General features: G+C 33.2%; 2 protein-coding genes, 1 long non-coding RNA gene and 1 pseudogene across 6 annotated transcripts; 1 reads left to right on the top strand and 3 right to left on the bottom strand.

Moving 5' to 3' along the window:
• Positions 1-3,382: 3,382 nt before the first annotated feature.
• Positions 3,383-4,866, bottom strand: LOC118032751 (putative F-box protein At3g24700). Its single transcript, XM_035037543.2, has one exon. It carries the CDS (start codon positions 4,720-4,722, stop codon positions 3,499-3,501), a length of 1,224 nt encoding a protein of 407 aa, XP_034893434.1. The 5' UTR covers positions 4,723-4,866; the 3' UTR covers positions 3,383-3,498.
• Positions 4,867-6,035: 1,169 nt separating this feature from the next.
• Positions 6,036-7,070, bottom strand: LOC140956211 (uncharacterized). Its single transcript, XR_012171339.1, has 2 exons — positions 6,847-7,070; positions 6,036-6,471 (listed from the first exon to the last, which is right to left on the bottom strand). It is a non-coding gene; the product is annotated as an uncharacterized lncRNA (long non-coding RNA).
• Positions 7,071-9,041: 1,971 nt separating this feature from the next.
• Positions 9,042-14,431, bottom strand: LOC118032764 (uncharacterized). 4 transcript variants are annotated; one of them, XM_035037549.2, is made up of 6 exons: positions 14,122-14,431; positions 13,236-13,730; positions 12,446-12,640; positions 11,760-11,789; positions 10,437-11,546; positions 9,042-9,835 (listed from the first exon to the last, which is right to left on the bottom strand). In XM_035037549.2, exons 2-6 carry the CDS (start codon positions 13,680-13,682, stop codon positions 9,284-9,286), a joined length of 2,334 nt encoding a protein of 777 aa, XP_034893440.1. In that variant the 5' UTR covers positions 13,683-13,730; positions 14,122-14,431; the 3' UTR covers positions 9,042-9,283. The 4 variants fall into 4 exon arrangements, with proteins under 4 accessions (XP_034893440.1, XP_034893448.1, XP_034893463.1 ...); XM_035037557.2 differs by having other exon boundaries at positions 14,246-14,431; XM_035037572.2 differs by having other exon boundaries at positions 13,236-13,672; positions 14,122-14,430.
• A 5,087-nt stretch (positions 14,432-19,518) lies between these two features.
• On the top strand, positions 19,519-20,655 carry LOC118032799 (fasciclin-like arabinogalactan protein 12; annotated as a pseudogene).
• The last annotated feature ends 728 nt before the right edge of the window (positions 20,656-21,383 follow it).

Raw genomic sequence — 21,383 nt, 5'->3', positions numbered from 1 at the left:
AAATCTTTTTTCTTCTTAATGTTTTTCTAATCAATTTCTTAATGAAAGAATTATGAACTTGTATATCTTAAGAAGGCTGTAATACATGTGATTTATACAAATTGCAAAATTTATTCTAGAAAAGCAAATAATCTATTCTAAGAAGGTCAATAACAATTACTGTGATTGCCTCAATCTTAGCAAATACAATAAAAAAACAATAAACAGAATAAAAAGAAATACATATTACAATAGCTGTACAATATTTTTCCCTTTAATAAATCTTTCTTCAATCATAGGTTTTTTAAAAAACTTTTTTTTTTCCCAAGAAGAATCGGTATGTGGCATGTTACATCCTTAATTGATGAGTTTGATATATAGAGATAATTTTCTTGGCTGGATAAAGAATATGGACACCCGTAAACTATAGAACAAAGATGAATATAAGATCGAGCAAGCCATTCGTTTTTGGGAAAGGGATTTTAGGATTCAGAACGGGAGAAATGTTTCACATAAAAAAAATATATAATTATTTTCCTATATAAATTCACCTAAGAATCTGGAAAAGCCATTGAAATAACTTACTGTATTTCATTGACTATGTATTCATTTGAGCATAGTTTTTCCAGAGCTTTATACATTTACCAATTTGACTTGTTTTTGCTATGTTTTAGTATTTGCGAGGAAATATATATTAAAAATAAAATAATTTTTTTATATTTTATCATATTTTGTTCATAATTAATTAAACAAAATATAAAGATAAAATATCACTACTAAACATAATTATTTTCCCCTTTTTTGTTCTATCTTAAGATCTCTTTTAACTTCATTGCTTCCATTTTAATCAAGAGCTACCTAAAATATCTGGATTTTAAGTTTGTGTATGATTGAGTAGGTCGGGCTTACTTGATAAGATTAGTTCCTATTAAAAAAAAAAGTGTTTAGGTTTGTTATTATGAACTTTATTAAGAGAAAATTAGTCTTTTAATAAATAAAAAATAATAATATTTTAAAGGAAAAGTTTTGACGTGTGGGAGGCACCTACACTTTTGGCCACATCTACAGCAACTTCCAGTTATTAAAAAAAACCTTCTTCCACTGTATTGTTAGAATCTTTGGGCATTATCTTCCAATAAGGTTGGTACATGTTTCATCGGCGATGCTCTTTTTTTTTTTTTTTTTTTTTTTTCTTTCTTCTTTTTTTAAATTCATGTTAACTATTTAAAAATACAGAATTATCCTCTTAATTATTGATATTTCAACTTTTATCTTAATTCTTTTTATTTTTAATTTTTTTTTTGGCCCTTTTGAAAAATTATTTGTTTGTTTTAATTTCATCCTTTAATAATAATTTGTTATATATATATATATATTTGGTCCTTATTTTTTTATTTTTTTCTTTGTCCTTTTTGTAGATTTTTTTATTTGTTTTCAATTTCATCATTTAATCTCAATTTGTGATTTTTTTTTTTTTCAATTTGATCCTTGCTTTTTTTTAAAAAAAAATTTTGTTTTTTGGTTAAATTGATTTTTCTTTTCAATTTCATCATTAACAATAAGAAAAATAGGCAACTAGTAGTTGTTCTCTAATTTATTTTTTATTTTATTTTTTATCCTTATTCTTTTAATTGTTATTTTTTTTTAATCCTTTTGAATAAATAATTTTTTTCTGATTTTATATTTCACTATTTGTTTGAGTTTTTTAGTTATGATGTTTCTGGTCTAATGGCCCAGGTCACGGGTTTGAAAAGTTGACGCGGGTTGATATCTTTTTTTAAAAGACTTATTTTCTTTTTCAATATCATCATTTGAAACTATTTTTTTCTTTTAAAAAAATGGACTTTGTGGTTTTCTTTGTTTTCTTTTTTATAGATTTATTTTAATTTCATGATCTAAGTTGCGGGTTAGATGGGTTAACTCGAGTTAGCTCACTCCTTATTACTCAAGTTATAGGTTTGCATTGCTAACCAAAATTGACTTGGATTGGATTTTTTTTTTATCTAATTTTATCCTCCAATGTTTAATTGACAATTTAGCTGCATCTTTTTTTTTCTCTTATAGAAATTTTTTTTTTCTCAAGTTATCGTAATTGTTTTTTTTTTTAAAAAAAAATTTGGTCAATTTGCTATGGCTTACTTATTTTTTTTATTATTTAATTAAAATAAAACTAATTTATTTGACTTGGTCGGATCTATAACTAAATGATTGATTTTTTTTTCTTTTTTAAAAACATATTTGTGACACTTGAACATTATTTTTCATGAAAAAAAAATAATTGGACCCTGTGATGTAGCATTGGCCCGCATCTAGTAATGTTTTAATTAATAATGAAGGTTATTATGGTAGTTAACTAGGCTAATGTTGGACTAGAGCCTAACAGATATTTAAGGGACGGATAAATCACCTTTAAACTTGACGGTAAGTGACATGTCTTATATGATTATCTTCTTATAATTATAGTTATTAAACCCAAAACGATGGTACGCTGGGTCAACCCAAAAAAATAAAAAAAAAATATTTGAAGATTTTAATATCCCAAATAAAAAAGTTAATAAACAAATCCGTGTTGATGTAGACTATATATGCTGTAAATAATAAAGTTTAAAAGATTAATTTAAAATGTTTTTTTATCCATTAGTATATTGAAAATATATTATCTTTTTATTATAAGTTAAAGTATTTAAACTAAAAATATTTTTTATCCAATATTAAAAAAAACACAATTTGTTTCTTGTAAATATAGAGCATATATACTAATGACTTCCAATTCTATATTGAAAAAATAAAAGTTTTTTCTAGTATTTATATAATGAACTTTAAATAAAATAATAACCAACAAGAAAAAGATGGTAGAATCACATAGATAAGATTGAACCGAAGTAAAAAAAAAAAGGGTCATTGAAACAGCCAGAGTATTTTAAATGAAGGAGAAAAATTAATTAACAAATACAATATTTATGTAAATATGCGTTAAAAATTAATTCAAAACAAATGTACTAACTCATATAAAGCAAAATTAATTTAAAAATATTTTTAAAATGAGAAAACTTACATTATAATTATTCTCTTTAAGTTTTCATAATAATAAAATTCAGTTCAATTACATAATAATTGTAAATCTTTCATATGAAATTTATAATAAAATACACATTAATTTATCAAAACCCATTTCACACCCTATTACCATGTAGCATGCTGTACATAATGCATGGATATGGAACAATATTGATAATTTAAATTTATCATGATAGATCATTTTTAAAAACAAAAAAATAGTTTTTTTTTTTTTTAAGAAAAAACCAACCTTTAATTTTGCAAATATCAATTTTTATTCACTGACAACAATTAAAATGTTTACTTGTTGATCTCGTGAAAAAATTTAATTCTATACCGTAATCAATTCAATAAAAAATAATATAAACTTTAATTAATTCAAAACAATCAAATCAATACCTATTTCTTTAAAAATAATTCAAAACAATCATAAAAAAAATTAAGGGGGTAATTACCCCTTTATCACCTACGTGGCTCTGCTTCAAGATTGTTTGGTCCCTCGACTGAGACTAGACTTTCCACATAACCATCCAGACGATAGGAACTGAAATAGGGATTAAGAAAATCATAAATTATCTCTTGACTAATCGCATCATAAATCAAGATGTGGCCATCCCCTTTTCCGTTGACGATCACCTTATCTCCCCACGTAATTACTTGGTGTAGAGTTCCTGAAAATGGTATGCTTAAGAATTTTTTCCAGCTCTCTTCAGTGCCGACGCCTGATCCACCCTCATCTACAACCCAAACATCCATTGTTATGGACGTGGAGCCATTGTAGGGAAACACACAGCAAGCAAGCGAGCCCTTAATGCCACCGGAAACCAGCTTCACCTCTACCAGAGTCGACTGGTTCCGAGGGGGGAAGTTAATCCATCTAAACACATACTTAGCCGTATCAAATGCAAGGATAATGTCCTGTAAACCTTCCACGTGCCAATAGAACTCACCCTTCACATACACTGCTTGACCACGTGGACAAAAATCATCAGCTATCATCCTACAATCATAGACCAGTCTCCAGGAATCTGTTCTCCAAGAGTAAACCAGAGCTCGAAGAACAAAATTCCATTCTTCCTTCTCATGCACTTGATTATCATCAACAGCATCGAAATTCGGTGAGTGAGAGAGCCGTCCAATCTTCACCAACATGTAATCGTTCATCTTACCATGATGCCCGAACCCATCCATTAAAACTCGGAAATCCTGCTGAGGATGCTTCACGTATTTGAACTTTCTGGTAGCAGGGTTCCACAAAACATGGTCTACTCCATGGTAGTCACAAAGCTTGATGCAGAGCAAACCACCACCAGAACCTATCAGAATAAAAGAAAGGCTAGGAGATATTTGTGGGTTTAAGAAATAATTTTTCATGAAGGTATGATTACACATCAGGGATTCTGGTATGTGTAGAGAATGGAAAGTTGTGCTATCTTCGCGGTGGAGCAATGATATGGCACTGGAATGTTCCGGCCAACGGAATCCTCGTAATAAGACAGAGGGTTTTTGGGTGGAATTGTGGAGGTGGGCGTGGATAAATTCAGGATTTGTGATGAGAGAATACCAGTTTTTTGACACCGATTTGAAACGGAGTAGGGATTTGACAGGTAGTCTTATGAGAATTTCCCCGATAATCTCTTCGGGGAGGATGGAAACAGAGCCATCAACCTTATTTTCTCTGCTCATGGGGACGGATTTCTTGATGAATTTATGGGGAAGAGTAGTAGGCTTAGGGTTTCAACTAATGGAGAGGATCGGAGGAGGAGGTAGGGTTGAAAGGAGAAAGATATTGATGTCAATATATAAGTTTAGGGTTTCAACAAAGGATTTATATATGTTAAATATATTGCCGATTTATTTTTTATTTTTATTTGGATAATGTTATTTCACTCTCCTGTTTATCAATCTCACCCCAATTGTTAAATAATAAAAAGAACTCTAAACTTAACATAATACTGTTGAAAACGTAATTCAAACTTAAAAGTCAAAAATACAAAATTATATCTTCTTCGTATTTTTTATAAGCTAATTAAATTGTATTTGTTTTAATTAGGTAAATATATTTAGTTCACCATTCAAAATTATATTTCAAGCAATTAAGTTATTATGAAACTTTTTATATTTAATAGTCACAAGAAAATGCCCTTAGACTTGAGCATATTTTCTTTGCTCTCTCATGTCAGTTTTATTTAATTTTTTGCTTTTAAAGTTATTTAAATGATTTTATTGTGCAAAAAATTTAAATGAACTCATATAACATGACTCCTGATAAATAAGTTAATGACAATTGAATCCAATGATAAATATTATTTTACCATTGTTATATGGTGCAATCGACATTTAGTTTTTTTCATTAAAATATAATTTAATTATGTTATCTTTTCCTTTTTATATCCTATTCTGAAAATAGATTTTATTTAATTAAATTTATAAATTTATATTTTTGCATTTCTAATATTTTTTGCTGTTGAGTGCTATGTTTTTGCTATTGATAATCCTCCTTGAGAGGCTACAAGATAAGATTTCTCAGAAATAAAATATAAAAAAATAAGATAATATGTATCCTAATGAGATTCTGATCATCAACTTACCTGATATTCTTGATTAACTTCACATACAAATTAATTGTTTTTAAAATTTAAGCATCATGATCCAACCAAAATTACAGGGGAAAAAAAAAGAAGAATCTCAATAATGAAGGAAACTGTCGTGTATTTCTTGTCAAAACAAAATGTAAACACAGGAATTGTTTATAATTCATAAATTATGCATAAACAGACTGGAGTTCTATTGCCGTGTCACTTGTAGATGGTTTATCCTCCAAAAATATATATGAATTTTGGAACTCTAGCTAGGTCAGAAATTATAGATCATATCCTTCTTAATTTATTAGATCTAGTGGCTTGTAATTTTTGGAATATAATAGCCAGCTGTGGGGCCTTTCTTGGTGCAGATTTGCTTCAACAATGGCAAAGATTAATTTTTGGAGAAAGGGAAGATTTGGAAGAGGAAACTGTAGTGTTTGCCACTAGATTGAGTATATATCACCATTAAAGAAAACACTCAAACACCAAACTACACATAAATACTTCTCTGCTTCAGGACAGGACAGGACAGGTTTAAGAATATGAATATTGTTGGAAAGCTGTGCAACTGATTTGACTTCATTTTCCAGGGCCTTCTGACAGAAATTCATACAATATTATTGCTTACAACAAACATTCTATGTATTCATCATGAGTTACACTTAATTGAATACAGCCCGTGTTTTTGTTTTTTATTTTTATTTTCCAGCGTTACCCCCATCCAAGACCTGTCCCGCTGCGTCTTCTCTTCTCTTAGTACTTCATCCATGGTGTCCACGTGGTGGACTTGTTGCGGGAGAAGAGATCTGAATAGGTATTTCCCTTGCGCTCCGATGCACCGGAAGATTTTCTGTCATTCAATGCCGTTGGTACAGAGAAAATGTTAGAAATAAAATGAGAAGCCAAAACACAGTACATAGAACTGAAAAACTCCTAGGGATATTTGACGCAGATAAAAATAATACATGAAGAAAACAAGCACAGAATTCCGCTGATTAGTGTGATTAGTGTCATTGTACAGAAATTCTAATTCAAAGTTTTATTACTAGATTTTTCTTTTTAAATAGTTTTCTGAAACACAAACTTAACAATCTTATCTATACTAGCCGTAAGCCTAGGCTGAAAAGGAATAGTCGAGGTTATTACCTCATTATCAAAAGAAACTAGGGATACGAGTAGATCAGAGGAGAGAAATAACATATTATTACTTTAATTACTTTCGCACCTTGAATAACTGAGAAACCAGAAATTCTTGCTTCTGTAAACAGAAAGTAAGAACATATTATTGTTGATAACAGTAATACGTAAGCCACAAGCAAAGCCCTTGAAGCAGCAATCCGAGGAAGCCTGAGCATTTCGTTACACTCTCAAGATTGTTTGGTGGTCGTGTAGGGATGAACTTTTAGGGCCTCTTACTTATAATGAGTCTTGGCTTCCTGTTTGAAGTTTCAAAACCGCGTTTCTGATCATTCAACAGATGACCATTGAGAGATTAATTTTCTATACAAAGCATACCGTCCAGTAGTGGATGATGAAACATCCTTTATTTTTCTCATGGTGGACGATGACTTCTTTTCTTTCTGAGATTTAGTCAAAAATAACAGACATTATAAAAGCAGAAAAAAAAACGTCACAATAGGAGCTTTATAAATTACTAGGTGGACCTGAAGATTAATCAATGAATTTCTTTTTGAAGACTTGATTTATCAAAATTTAAATGTACTTATTCAGGATAGGGTATTTCTCTTTTAAAAAGTACAAATTAGTCCTTCAAGTCTATTGCATGTTAAATTTGAGTATTTTAAACATAATGTAATTCAGGATTTGGACAACCTCAAAACACTGACTGGCCTCTTTCACTTTCTTGAACTGTCTGGTAGCAGGATTCCAAAAACCATAGTCTAACCAGCTGCAATAACTAAATCATCCGGCAAGTCATCTGCATCATAAACTGCTAACCTCTTGGCTTTTTGTTTGCTGCATCAAGATATATAGATTTGATAACAGAAGCTGTGCTCCTTAATTAGTTTTTCAAGCTCATCCTTAACACCCCATTTCAGTCCTATCTCTTTAGAGGTTCTATAGTTTTCCCAAGATTCTAAAAGTAACATTGAAAAAAACAGCTTCTATCATTTCATTTGCTGGTTGATTAAATTTTGGGAGATGGAAATCCAAACTATAATTGTTTTTTGTTTTTTTTTAGCGGCAGGGAAATTTTTGCTATAAATGCCTTGACAATTGATTAGCAAGAAATAGCTATCAAGACAAGAAAGTGGCAACGATTGTGCTGAAAGGAACTGGAGCTGTGCAGAGGATGAAGAATCATACGAATCTTGCATGTGAAGGTGGGGGTGATGACGGTTGACTTCAATTGATGACAAAATATGGCACCTATTGTTAGTCTATAATGGGACCAACTGCAACAAACTATGAATGTAACATGCTTCTGTGAACATTATTCATCACTGTTATCATGCTAACGTTCTCATGATCTACCATAAAAATGAGAATGCATGGCACTGGTTTGTGTTTGCAGTCGTGGAATTATGTGTAAAATGGTGTGTAGTGTGCCTTCGTTGCATTGCTGTGGTAATCTGAAACTTGTTTATTTGAACCTTAAGACATCTGAAATTGCATAATTAGCATTAACAACAGACCTTACTGTTGGGATATTGCCAATATTACGTGGCAGCATTGGCAGCCCTCTTCTTCTTCCATTTTCAAAGAAAATTACTGGTACAGCAACCAAAGTCACAAAATAGATAAAGGTTAGGTAATTATCATTAATGAAAATGAGCTGGAGTAGCACCATTAATGCCTATAAAAGAGACATGATTTTAAAGAGCAAAATGAAAGAGTGAAGTGAAGAGAAGAAGAGAGAAAAAGAAGCTGCTATCATGGGCAGCAATTCTACTGTCATATGTAGCAGTGTGTGTGAGCTGGAAGTTGAGTTAGAGTGGATGTGATTTTTCTTTTTTATATATTTGTTTTGTATTTTTTTTCTATCTCTAATAATATTAATCTTTCCCGTGGATATAAGTAATTTACCGAACCACGTTAAATATTGTATTAGTATGCTAAGCCTTCAATAAACAACTATCAGTACATCACCGGTCGGATTTCCCAACACTTACTTAATTGCACAACAACATACATTAGTAACTGTCCATTTTAGTACTTTTCGATATAATCATTTAGGTTAACAAAGCTTTGGATTTGTATTTGCAGTTTGACAGACAGAAGTCCAGTACCTCGTATTCAGTTTTGAAAGGATTAGCCAAGAGCTGAATGGCTTCAAGCTACCCGAGTGTGATATTCAACCTAAATGAAACCTTATCATAGCTCTACGACTATGAACTTAAAAGCAATATGTCTCTTCAGAAAAAGAAAAATGTGCCAAAATTTTAGCATAAACAGCTCGAAAGTGAAAATCGCATTCTACGACTTTGATCCCAGCTGAATATGAAAATGCTAATCAATTTGACACAAAGCTTACAGCACAAATAAGAAACGCACAGTACAGACATTAGGCATTGAAAGCTGCCGTTACAAAGGGACTGAACCCCAGATTTTATGATTTGAAAAAAAAAGGAAAGAAATATCGAAGCAAAAAGATGCAGAATTTTTTCTACAGCGACATGAATCTATTAATAAAAATTACTTCATAAACTTCTCTGGAAGAACTCCCAAATTCTCTCTTCCATGTAAATTCGGTCATTTTGCCGACGGGGCATGTGACGTTCATCAGGGAAAATTAATAGTTCATAGGATTTTCCAGCTGCCACGAGTGCATTGACAAGCCTTGCAGTGTGTCTAAAATGCACATTTTCATCAATCATGCCATGCACCAGCAACAACCTCCCTTTTAACTTGTGCACATGATGCATCACAGAGCCGTACTCGTAGCCCTTTGGATTATCAGAAGGCAATCCCATGTACTTCTCAGTGTAAAATGTGTCATATCCATCCCAGGAGGTTACAGGTGCACCGGAGACAGCACAACAGAATACATCAGGGAACCTTGCCAAGATCACAGCTGACATATATCCACCATAACTCCATCCACACAACCCAATGTGGCCAGCTTTTGCCAATCCTTGTTTAATGAGCCATTCTGCTCCTGTAAGCTGATCCTCTGCATCAAAGCGGCCAGGATTTCCTTTCAGAGCACCTTCAAACTTTAGCCCACGGCGAGCACTTCCTCTATTATCCAGCTGTCAAGGGAGAAACAAAGAGGGGCTCAGGGTAACGAGCTTTCACTTTAGAAAAAGGTGAGATGTCAATGTGAGGCAGGGGCTGGTTTCTATTTTCGTCATTATCCATCAAGCAACTAATCTATAAGCTAGTTATAAACTGTCATTACTATGAGATCTCTTCAAATTAACATGCATATACACTAGTAAAAGGACAATTCCCGGTCTTTTTGAAGCTCGACTTCCAGACACGTTAGATTTATGTGCATGATCATTGAAACAACCACCAATTTCAGATTTGACAACACTCCATCTCCAAAATTTTGGGGACTGAATGAATTCAACATCTAATTATGCACCTATGTTAAACAAATGAATCACAAAAATGTGAGCTTCCATTCAGCGGAATGAGCAGCATTGTTACAAATAGGGAAAAAACTTGATCAGGGATCCGAACAGGCAATCATCTGTGGGCATAAATGGCAGAATTCAACCATTTATGTAATTTTAGGGAAGAAGGTAACAAATATACTCATTAGTATGACTAGACCAGGAATTAAAAACAGTAAAATAAAAATCAAATTACGTCTACAGTCAAAATGTCTAAGTTGAAAATACTAACCTTCCACACTAAGATGCCTTGGCTCCGAAGATATTGAGCTCTCATGTCAGCTGTACCTATCCAAGAATCACATACATACTGTACACCGGGGCCTCCATACACACTGATCATGGTTTTGTATGGTGGTGGTCCAAATCTTGTAGGGTCAGGGTCATATAAAGCCCCATACAATATGGTCCCGTCATTTGCTTGTATCTGAACTATCTTTGGAGGCTCAAGTTCCAGCCTTTTAAATCTTGGAATGGTAAAAGACTGCTCAAACAGAGGCATAATTTCTCTTCCATCAAACAGGGAGCAGAGAGAAACTCTTGGGGGAGAATCAAGGGAATCATGGATATCAACAAAATTCTGCAAGCGGTGATCAAGGACAACCGAGTGTTTCCCTTTACCGTTTGTTAATCTCACCGGAGCCTGCAAGGGATTGTTTTCAATTGGATACAGTTTAGCACGGTAAAGATGTGATTCCAGAGGCCCATCTAGAGTTGCAGTAAAATATATCATCCCTGCAGCCTCATTTATACCGGCAATTTGCTCAACCATCCATTCACCTTCAGTAATTGGTCCTAAGCATGTCCCATTGGCATCATGCACACACAAATGCCTAAATCCTGACTTTTCACTCGCCCAAATGAATCCTCCAGAATATTTAGTGATTCCTTTGTCCAAAGGAGCGAAGCAGTCATGTAAATTAATCCATGGGAGTTGTTCTTCTGCATATAACACCTCTTTTTTCCCCGTCTTAATATCAAACTTAAGAAGTTTTAATTTTGAATGAGACCTGTTCAAAACTTGAGCTATGAGAACATTTCCATGCATCCAATTGACTCGGGCCAAATATTCATCCTCATTATCTGGTTCTTTTGTTCCTCCACATAGAAGATCCATCCAAGTTATAGAATCACCATGAACAGAAACTACCCCAAGGCGAACTTTGACATTTGAAGCTCCAGCAAAGGGATAAGGATGATCTTCCTGTGCTTCCGAACCTACAGAGCTTTCGCCTTGGTGCATAATTCTAAAAAGAGGTATCTCAGATGAATCAACTTGTGTAAATGCAATGAATTTGCTGTCAAGTGACCACCAGTACCCATTCTTCCGGTCCATCTCCTCCTGCAATCAACAAATTAAAAAACCTCCGGAAAAAAGTTTAATTTTACTAAAAAATAAAAAACCACAGAATCTAGTACCATTATGAAATGAACCTAGCAACTGAAAAAAAGTAAATTAAATTTTGCTGAAAAGTAAAAGTATTTGCAAACCATCAGTTTCTAAGTTAACATATATGTGGAGATGGAAAAACAGGAGTAAGGATGAAGTTCTCACCTGAGCTATATATTCAGCAAGGCCATGAGTCTGTAAAGCAAGAAAAAACAAAAGCACTGTCATATTCAAATCAGAAGACTGGTGCAGAACAAATAAAAATGAAATGAAAAAAAATTCAATTACCAAAACCAAATATTATTGTTTTGTTTTGACATTTTTCAATGTTTCTAGCTTAAAGTGGTGGCCTTATTTTGAATTTGAGCATGATGTAAAGCTGTCAAAATAATTCTATTGTAGAGAGGAAGAGAAGAAAACCAAAGCTGGAAAAACTAACAATTTCTATTCTGTCCAACGATCTGATGGGCCAGATTGCAAAGAAAATAATTAATTAACAATGATAGTGGTGGTTGCAGCAGTAGATAGAGATGTAGGGGAAAATGCATGAGCAGATCCCACGTGGTTGGAAGTTCAAATTCAAAGCATACGTACATTGAGTGATAATTATTCTGTAATCTCAGTGTATATCAGATTTTAATCACTAAGGCAGTTGAAGAGAAGTTGATCGATTAAATTTAGACAGATCAATGACGCTGTAAATAAAGACTGATGGATACATGTGATCATAATGATATTGGTATCGTATATTACTCTTAGACAGAATCCATAGCTCTAATGGCTAACACAAGTCACAGAAATATATAAAAAATTATCTGACCTCCAATGAATACAAATAATTAGAAACTTACCACTGTATTTCCCTGAGCACCATGTGTTAATTGTTTGGACTCGTTGTACAATAAATTTAGAACATGCAGCTCACTGTCCCTTATATAAGCAAGCATGGTACCATCAGGAGAGACATGTGGATCGATAACAGGGGACAATGCAGAGCTGGGAAGCTTGAGCTCTGGTTTTGAAGAGTGCAGTTCCTGTAAATAAAGCTGTGCATATAGAAAAAGGTCGTATCATCAGCACAGCTGAATAATTTTAACTTGCAGCTTTGCTTGCAACAGTTGAAACTTTAGTTAAATTTAATAATCACTTTTGATCCACATGCACTCTATACTATCATACATCGTTCTAAAATCACCAAGTTAATTGAACTGGCTGGACTGCATTTGATTGTATTTAGCACTGTTATACTACCCTGACTCACAAGGGAATAGAAGAGATAATTCTGGCAATAGGCAATCTAAAAGATCAGAAGACCTAGCAAAATCTACAAATAGAGCTCCGCGAGCACAGTTAAGTCCAAATACAGTTCCGCTTTGAAAATTTGAGTTCAAGATCACAGAGCAATGACCAAATACAGTTCCGCTAGCACAGTTAAGTCCAATCAGAACACTTCTCCATTCCTTAAAAGTCCAAACCTTAAGGACTGTAAAGTCTACGTTCATTGTAATTTACAGAAAATGCACTGAAATAAAAGGATCCCAACAACCAAAATGCAAATGATTAGAAAGAGGGCATTGACTGTTAAAAAATCATTACTGGAAATCATACAAAGTGACAAGTAAAAGAGGTGAGGGAACAAACCCCTGAAGGCAGTGGCACCATAATTGCTTTCTTCTTCGAACCTGTCTTCACCCATTCATACCATGTCACTCCCAGCCCACGTTGCCTTAACCTCTCCCTTCGCAACTTCTCTTCCGGTGATATATTACTCTCATCAAGTCCACCGTCAGGGGGGCCAAAAAACAATTCTTGCTTGCCACTCTTGAGATCAAAAGCAAAAACCTTCCTACTCAAGGTGTGATCAGGACTAAATAAGTAAGTAAGTAAACTATCTTCAGCACTGAAACCTATCGAAGTTGGCGCCTCATATCCAGGCAACGGGGATTGCACTATCTCTTCAATAGGAAAAAGAATACTGTCCTCAACATTTTGTGGGATGGTGTTATCAGTCAAAGGCATATCGTTGTTTGATGATCTCAAAATCCTTAATTTCTTGTTCTGGCTCTCGTTCTCATCAACTGATTGCATCACATATGAACTAAAATTCTATCAACTGAATTGCAAGGCAGCATGAACCTAAACCACAAAAAATTAAAAAAAAAAAAGGAAAAAGAGCAGGAAACCAATCAAATAATATTTTTGCTCCTTCAAAATCTATGAAAAATGGAACTGACAAGATTTTAAGCTTCTGAAACAAATCAGCTTCGATTAAAACCGAAACTTTTATTGAAAGAAACCAACACTGGATACTAAGTAAGAGACTTTAGTACTTTTTAATTTTTAACCCCATTTTCTCGTCACTCAAAATGAAACATAAGCAAAACCACTTTAGAATTAGGCAGAATTGCTCAAAGTTCCATTCTTTTTATCATTTTCTATGTATTTTCTCAGAAACCAAACAGAGAAAAGAAAAGTAAAAGAATTGAAAGAAACAAATAAAAAAATCAATAGTCCAAATCACCATCACCTGCTAAGAAGCTTCACTGATTGGTCCACTATCAAGAGAAACAATCCAGTGGATCCAATCACATGCTACTAAACTGCACTCAACAAGCTTTTCCCAGTAAGAGGGAATGGATTCTATTATTTACCTCAAAAGAGAATTGATTTCATCAGCCATGAAAGTGAGCTCAAAAGAGAGAGAAAGATTTTGATTCGTGGGAAGCATCAAAGTGTAAGTTAGATTGAGAATCTTGAATTCCTAGAGGAATTGGATTCTCTTTGTAAGTTTCCGAGAGACAAATAAGATATGTTTAAAAAAAAAAAGTAAGCTCCTTGTTTTCTCGATATATGGCAATGAATTCTGGTAAAATAGTTTTTATGAGGTTGTCACACGCGTTAATAACGGCGCGTTGTGTTTAGAGAATTATATTTACATCATTGCATGGGTGTTTTGTTATTACTTTCTGTTAAAAACTTAAAATAATGATGTTTCATTCTTAAAAACAAAATTGATGATTAAATTTGATTAGATGAAGTAAATTATTAAAAAAATAAATAAACTAATATTTTATCTTAATTCAATTTAAATTTTAAAATTTTTTATCAACTCATTATAGTTTTTATTGGACTGAGTTTAACCACTATAATAATTATTAATATTTTAAAAAACAATAAAATTGTTGAAGAAATGTGCATGGCATAATTTTGGTGGAAGTTATAATACAATTTTAGGGGGGAAAGAATAAAAAAAAATGTTTTGTGAGATTGAATTGCATAGAATGAAAGGTATCATAAATGTTTTAGCTAATTTAACAATTTGATCCTCCCAAAATGGGTAAAAATAGAGCTGAATGTGTAATTCTAAATAAGAATTTGGATTGTTTAGCTTTCTAATTAAAAAAAATAGATATGAACTATTTAAATATTTATGCCATGTATGGTATAAAAAATAATATATGAGAATAAATAAGAAAAATAATATTGTAGGAATAAATAAGAAAAATTAAGCAATAATTTTATAAGGCACATATATGGAATATGGTTTTCCCTCTTTTACTTTCAATTCTTACATTTTCACTCCCAACTTTTTAGCTTCTAAACACATTATAAATATCAAGTTTTTTTTTAATGTTATATTTATTTATATTTAATTTATTTATAAAGTTAATCCATCTATGACCTCTCATAATAAATGAATGGATTTTCTCAAAGTTTTCCATTAAATTTCCTTAAGAAAAATACTCACATCAGCATGGAATATTAACGGCAATGGACAGACGGATCAATAGATGAATTTCAAACAATCAGAACCCAATTGATAAAATTTCATGTATTAGGATGAATTTGGGAGTTTGATAGTAAAGTAAGGACCAAAACTAAGTGTGTGTCTATATTTGTTTTTTTTTTTTAAAAAAAAAAAAAGACACGACAGACAAACAGAATATTAGGTAAAACCACAGTGCCAGTGGTGATTCACTGCCTGTACGACACGTGTATGCCTATATATATGACTACAAAAGTCAAAACGGAGCTTTTTGTTCGAAGGTATAGAAGGAGGGCTCCATTGATGTTGTGTCCTTATCAAATCCTTGTACGTGTGCTAAGTGGGGCTTGATCTTGAATTGACCAATCAAGGGTTGCCAAGTATCATCTTTGATCTTGAAGTCATTGTGTAAAGATTGGACCCACCATCGAAAATTGTTTTGTTGTTAATTTATTATTTATTATTTATTATTTATTGGAACATAATGTAGTTGAGAAAAGTTGATAGAGTCAAAACCATGGTTTTGAAACAACAGGCTTAAATACGCTGCATAATTTCAATTCCGTGCTCTATCTGATTAATTGAAGCCCAGCCCACAGTGTCTTAGACAAGTCCAGTCCCCAAACACAGGCCCATATATTCAAAGAGACGAACCGGAGTTTCTTTACTTTTCCAAGCCCACCAATCCTGATTATGGATTATGGACCAATCCATCTTTAAGTGCAAGCCTATTAAGGCTACGATTTTGATACAAAAAATACAAGGAGCCGTTGATATTAGACCCGGGGCTGAGTATTGGATCACACGGGTTAATTTTAGTTAACCTAAAAAATTTTTTAAAAATATTAGAGGTTTTAATATTTTATATTAAAAAGTTAAGAAATAATTTATATGGATGTAAGCTGGATATGTTTTAAATAATGAAATTTAAAATATTATTTTAAAAAGTTTTTTATTTCATATTGGAAAGATATTATCTTATTATTTTAAACTGAATTATTTAAATTGAAAAAAAATTTTATCCCACATTAAAAAAACATAAATTTTCTTCTTATGAACATGAAATATATATACTAATAAGCTTTCAATCTCATACTAGAAAAATAAAACTTTCTTCTGGTGTTTATATGTAAACTTCAATATAAGTTAGTAACTAATAAGAAAAAGATGGTAAGCTCATGTGCATAAGATGGGGCTGAGCAAGAAGAAAAATCTTATTGCTCTTGTCATAACCCAATTTTTAACCTCTTTTATTTTATTTAAAAAAAAAAAATAAAATAAATGAAGAATGAACTAAAATTTGGGTTAAGGACAACATGTTTGGAAGTTTAGAGATTAATTAAACTCTTGACTAGTTTAATTAATCAAATCAAGGGCTTAAATGGAGAATTGATAAGTTTTGAAACTTAATTGAGCTTGGAATTAGTTTAATTAATCAAATCAAGGACTTAAATGGAGAGTTGATAAGTTTTGAGACTTAATTAAGCTTGACATTAATTTAATTAATGGAATCAGGAACTTAATTGAAAAAATATCAAAGTTTGGGGTTTAATTGGGGTCCAAATTGCAAAAATTAAAATCCAAGGACTAGCTTGAAAATGACACAGAAATGCAAGGATCCAATTACATTTTAACCAAGGGCTTGATTGCAAAATTACAAGAATGCCAAGACTAAATTGAAAGCAGCCTTTAGAATTGGAAAACGGAGTTGTTTTGCAGGCGACCGTTTGCTTGTCTTCTTCCTCTGCAATGGCTCTACCATTAAAGGTAGAGACATTTCTCCATTGAATGGAGCGCCCCACACCATTATTGCCAACCGTTACCACCATCGGGGCTGTCTCTGGCCTTATAAAAGCCGGGTAAAGGCAACCTCGCGAGGGAGGAAAAATCAAAGAGCAAGGAAAAAAAACCTAGAAAAATAGGAAGAAAAAAAAAACAGTACACAGAGCAAAAACAGAGCATAAAGAAAAACAAATGCAAGCAAAAAAAAAAAACCAACGTTAACATCATCGTCTTCTTCATCGCCTCCTACAAATCAGAAAAAGAAGAACCCAAACAGAAAGCCGGCACCTTCATCATCACAAAAACAAAAGGAAAACAGAAGAGAAAGTCATGCGCAGATGAGAGTAAAACCACTGTGTTGTAAGTCTCCTCGCCATCTCCAAAGTAGGTAAGTCGTTCTCTTCCATTCACTGTCGTTTTAAATTGTTTAGTTTACAAGAATTGTGTGGAGGTAATTTAATTTCACACAGTTGATGCACATGTGAAATTGCTTCACGCGTGCATCCGAATTAGCCCAGTCGAGCCATTGACTTGAGCCAATGGTCGGGCTGGCTGAGCTGGGCCCAGCCTCAATAAATAAATAGAAAAATAAAAATAAAAATAAAAAGTGTAAAAATAAAAATTTTGCATGTTTTAAAAAAAATATATTTTTATCAATTTATTCACTGGTGTAGAAGTAAAAATTTTGCATGTCTTACAAAAAATATATTTTTTATCAATTTATTCATTAATATGAGGATCAAGAATGGGAAAATATATATATATATATATATATATATATGAATTTTTAATTGGAATTATTCATGGTGAAATATTTACCAACGTCATAGTTAGAATTATTCATGGTGGAATTTTTTACCAACGCCAAGTTGGAAATATTTGAGATTGAATATTCATTGACTCCAGAGTCAAGAATATTACGATTAAACTATCATTTTAAAAAAATAAAAAAATAAAAAAAATATACACATGCATTGATTTAAATTTATTTCATGGGTTTATTCATTGACGTTAGAGTCAAGAATATCATACGTTTTTTTACACACAAATCAACAAATTTTTAGCAATTCTAAACTAAACCAGCAATGCAGCTTACCTTAGGTAGGGTGTTCTAAAGGTGTTAATACCTTCCTTAGCCTCAACCAGTCTTGTACCATAGGATCTCTGTTGACCAGTTAGAGTTCCTAGTGATTATAATACTAGGTGGTGACTTCTTAAAATAAGACATTTCCCTATCAAATAACAAGATACCAGAAATCTGTTCTTTTTCCATAATCATAGTTAATTTTAAGGCCGCTGCGATGTCGGATACGACAGCTCTCATTAAAAAAATGGACGTGGAAAGGAAAAACATGTCTATGCTAAAACCAGGGTGACCCAACAAGTTATATAGTTTTCTCCATATTATAGTTTTTAAACCTGAATGGATCTTACTTGGTTAAGGTCCAAGCTATTGGGTTGTTGAGTCAACCATTGGTTTATTAGGTAAACTTAGGTCAAACCTAAAATAACTTTGTTATAGACACAATTAAAAAAGAAAAAAACAATGTTATTTTGGTAAAAACTGTCTTTGGAGTTAACCCAATTGTATCTCGCCCAAATCTAAATGAGTCAACCTAGCTGCTCGTTTATTTGTTGAGTCATCTTGGTTTGAGTGGATCAATATTTAACATGATTTGAAATTAAAAGAGAAAAAAAAACCTATCCAGATAAAGGTAAAGCTCTAAATCAACCAGCTGTGATTAGCCGGGTTTAAAAACAATGTTGTGTAACAATTACTACACAACCTATTGAACCCTGTCCCATGAGGAGTGCCATGATTTTTTGCGAGATAGGCTTGATGGTTAACGACTTGCTTAAGTTGTGCGGTTTAGGTGCGCACAACAAGAGCTCAATTTTCTAAGGCATGAACAAGCCCACCAGGTAGGTGTTCAAGGATCCTTGTCTAATTCAATAAAAATAAACATGGGATCTAAAAGACTTCCTTCTATATTATACATTAATTTAAAAGAAATTGAACCTGCTTGAGATTTTATTTCTTGAACATTTATGACAGGCACCACCTTAAACATTTCCGAAACGTGTTACCACAAACATTTCCGCTGCTGCAAAACATGGTATATTTGGTAAAGTATCACAAAGACAGCTCTATGATTGACAAACCTGCTCCTCCTATCTGACACAGACAAGCATCATTTCAACAATCATGCACAACTTTAACACACACATCAAGTTAAATCTCCACCCCCTCCTCCTTTTCTGCCTTTCCAAGCAAACTAGTGGCTGAAGCAGTAGCCATATCTCAAGTAGGATAAGGTACTGGCAACTAGTTTATGCAACTAAAATCACACTTTGCACCTAATCTCATCCTCTTGGAAACATAATAAAAACCCTCCCTGTCCCCTCTTTGGGACATCGAACACTTGAACAAGTATCACTTGCGTAGTTGCATTTGCATTTTTGCAAAGCTTCCAGGCTGTGCAGAGAGCAAAACCTGAAAACCACAAAGATGAAGCACCATTTTTCAGTCTTCTTATTTCCAGCTATCCTTCTCTTGCTCCACTGCACCCAAACACTATCCCAGTCACCTACAGCAGCACCAGCAAAAGCACCTGCTGCAGCCTCTGCACCTCCGCCAGCTGCGACCTCGTCTGCACAAGCCTCCCCGCCTGTTATGGTTCCTGTACAAGTTTCGAAAGGTCCTGTCAATGTCATTAAAATCCTCCAGAAGGCTGGCGGCTTTGCGGTCTTTATCCGCCTTATAAAATCCACTCAAGAGGACATCCAAGTATTCTCCCAGCTCAATGACTCGAGAGATGGCGTCACCATCTTTGCCCCTACCGATGGGGCCTTTTCAACCATTATCAAATCAGGCGTTCTTAACTCTCTTAGTGATCATCAAAAAGATTGAGTTGGTACAGTTTCATATTATACCAAAAGTTCTTACAACTGCCAATTTTCAGACTGTCAGTAACCCTATAACGACACTGGCAGGATCTGGTAGTCGTTTTGCTCTTAATGTGATAACCACAGAAAATATGGTGAATGTAACTTCAGGACTTACCAATACAAGTGTATCGGCAATTGTATACACCGATAGCCAGCTTGCTGTCTATCAGGTCGACAAGGTGCTACTTCCTTTGGATATTTTTGCCCCTAAAGCTCTTGCTCCTGCACCAGCACCACCAAAGCCTAAAAAGGATAATGGTGCAGACACTCCTATGGTTCCAAAGGATATTTCTGGTGCAGTAAGCTGTGTCATGCTTAATACTATGCTTATCTCCGGAGTTATCATAGTTGCTGCAGCTTTTCATTTGTGACCCTGGTGTTTTGACAAGGTATCAATTTCTTCATCAGTGGTTCATGATTCTGCTGGTTTTAATGAACTGTGGTGTTTAACAGGTTCATTGCTTTGAATAATTGTCATTTCCTCTCAATTCTATTTGTGTTCTTCCAAGTTTGTAAATAACTCTGCCTCTGATTTTTATTTTTATTTATTGGTTATTGCTCTTATTCTGCTTTCATGTATTCTGTGGAATTGTAATTTATATGAGAGAAAAAGAAATATAATGTTGATGTGCTTTGATTTTTCAATCCCACATTAATTTGGAAGCAATCAAGTTAACATCTTGAAATTCACATTTATATTATAAAATCACCTCTCTGCATCAAAGCATCTCCTCAAACACTGTAACATATGGCCAGAAAATTTCTGCTGCTGTGATGCAATGTACAAATCAAACCATGAACCAAGCTAAGCTTTATCAACTCTCCATTGAAGACAACTAGACAAAACCAAAAGACTGCGACTTAAGTCTTTCTAGACCGAAAGTTAGCTGTAAACTAGGAATTAAAAACAAGGTTATATCCCTGGAAGAAACAAGATGGTAATGTTATCCTTGAAATTACACGATTGACTTTAGACAAATATTGGACGAACAAATTTTCCAAATTCAACTACTCCATTTCACTTGAAATTAAAAAAAAAATCAAACACCTGCAAACTACCAACAGTAGATGCAACTAGGAAAGGAGGTAAGCGAGAAATCATCAGCCAAAGGAGCAAGAAATCCTAGCACCATAAATGACTAAAATCCACTTGGAAGATCATAAAAAGGTTTAAAGAAGAAGCTCATTAGTGCTACATAACATGAACTTAATCATACAAATATTACAGGAAAAATTAGCATTTATAACCTTTTCGCAAACAGATTCTTCTTGTTGCTATTCCTGAAGAGTAC

This window comes from Populus alba, chromosome 12 (assembly GCF_005239225.2).
Source record: "Populus alba chromosome 12, ASM523922v2, whole genome shotgun sequence".
NCBI classification, from domain to species: Eukaryota; Viridiplantae; Streptophyta; class Magnoliopsida; order Malpighiales; family Salicaceae; genus Populus; species Populus alba.
The sequence above is the reverse complement of the archived record's forward strand: the minus strand, read 5'-3'. Positions and strand labels throughout refer to the sequence as shown.

Coding starts and splice junctions, on each gene's coding strand:
- LOC118032751 (XM_035037543.2), bottom strand. CDS start 4,722: ATGAGCAGAGAAAATAAGGTTGATGGCTCTGTTTCCATCCTCCCCGAA.
- LOC118032764 (XM_035037549.2), bottom strand. CDS start 13,682: ATGCAATCAGTTGATGAGAACGAGAGCCAGAACAAGAAATTAAGGATT. Junction 12,641..13,235: donor TGGTGCCACTGCCTTCAGGG/GTTTGTTCCCTC, acceptor CTATATGCACAG/CTTTATTTACAGGAACTGCA. Junction 11,790..12,445: donor GTGCTCAGGGAAATACAGTG/GTAAGTTTCTAA, acceptor CTTGCTTTACAG/ACTCATGGCCTTGCTGAATA.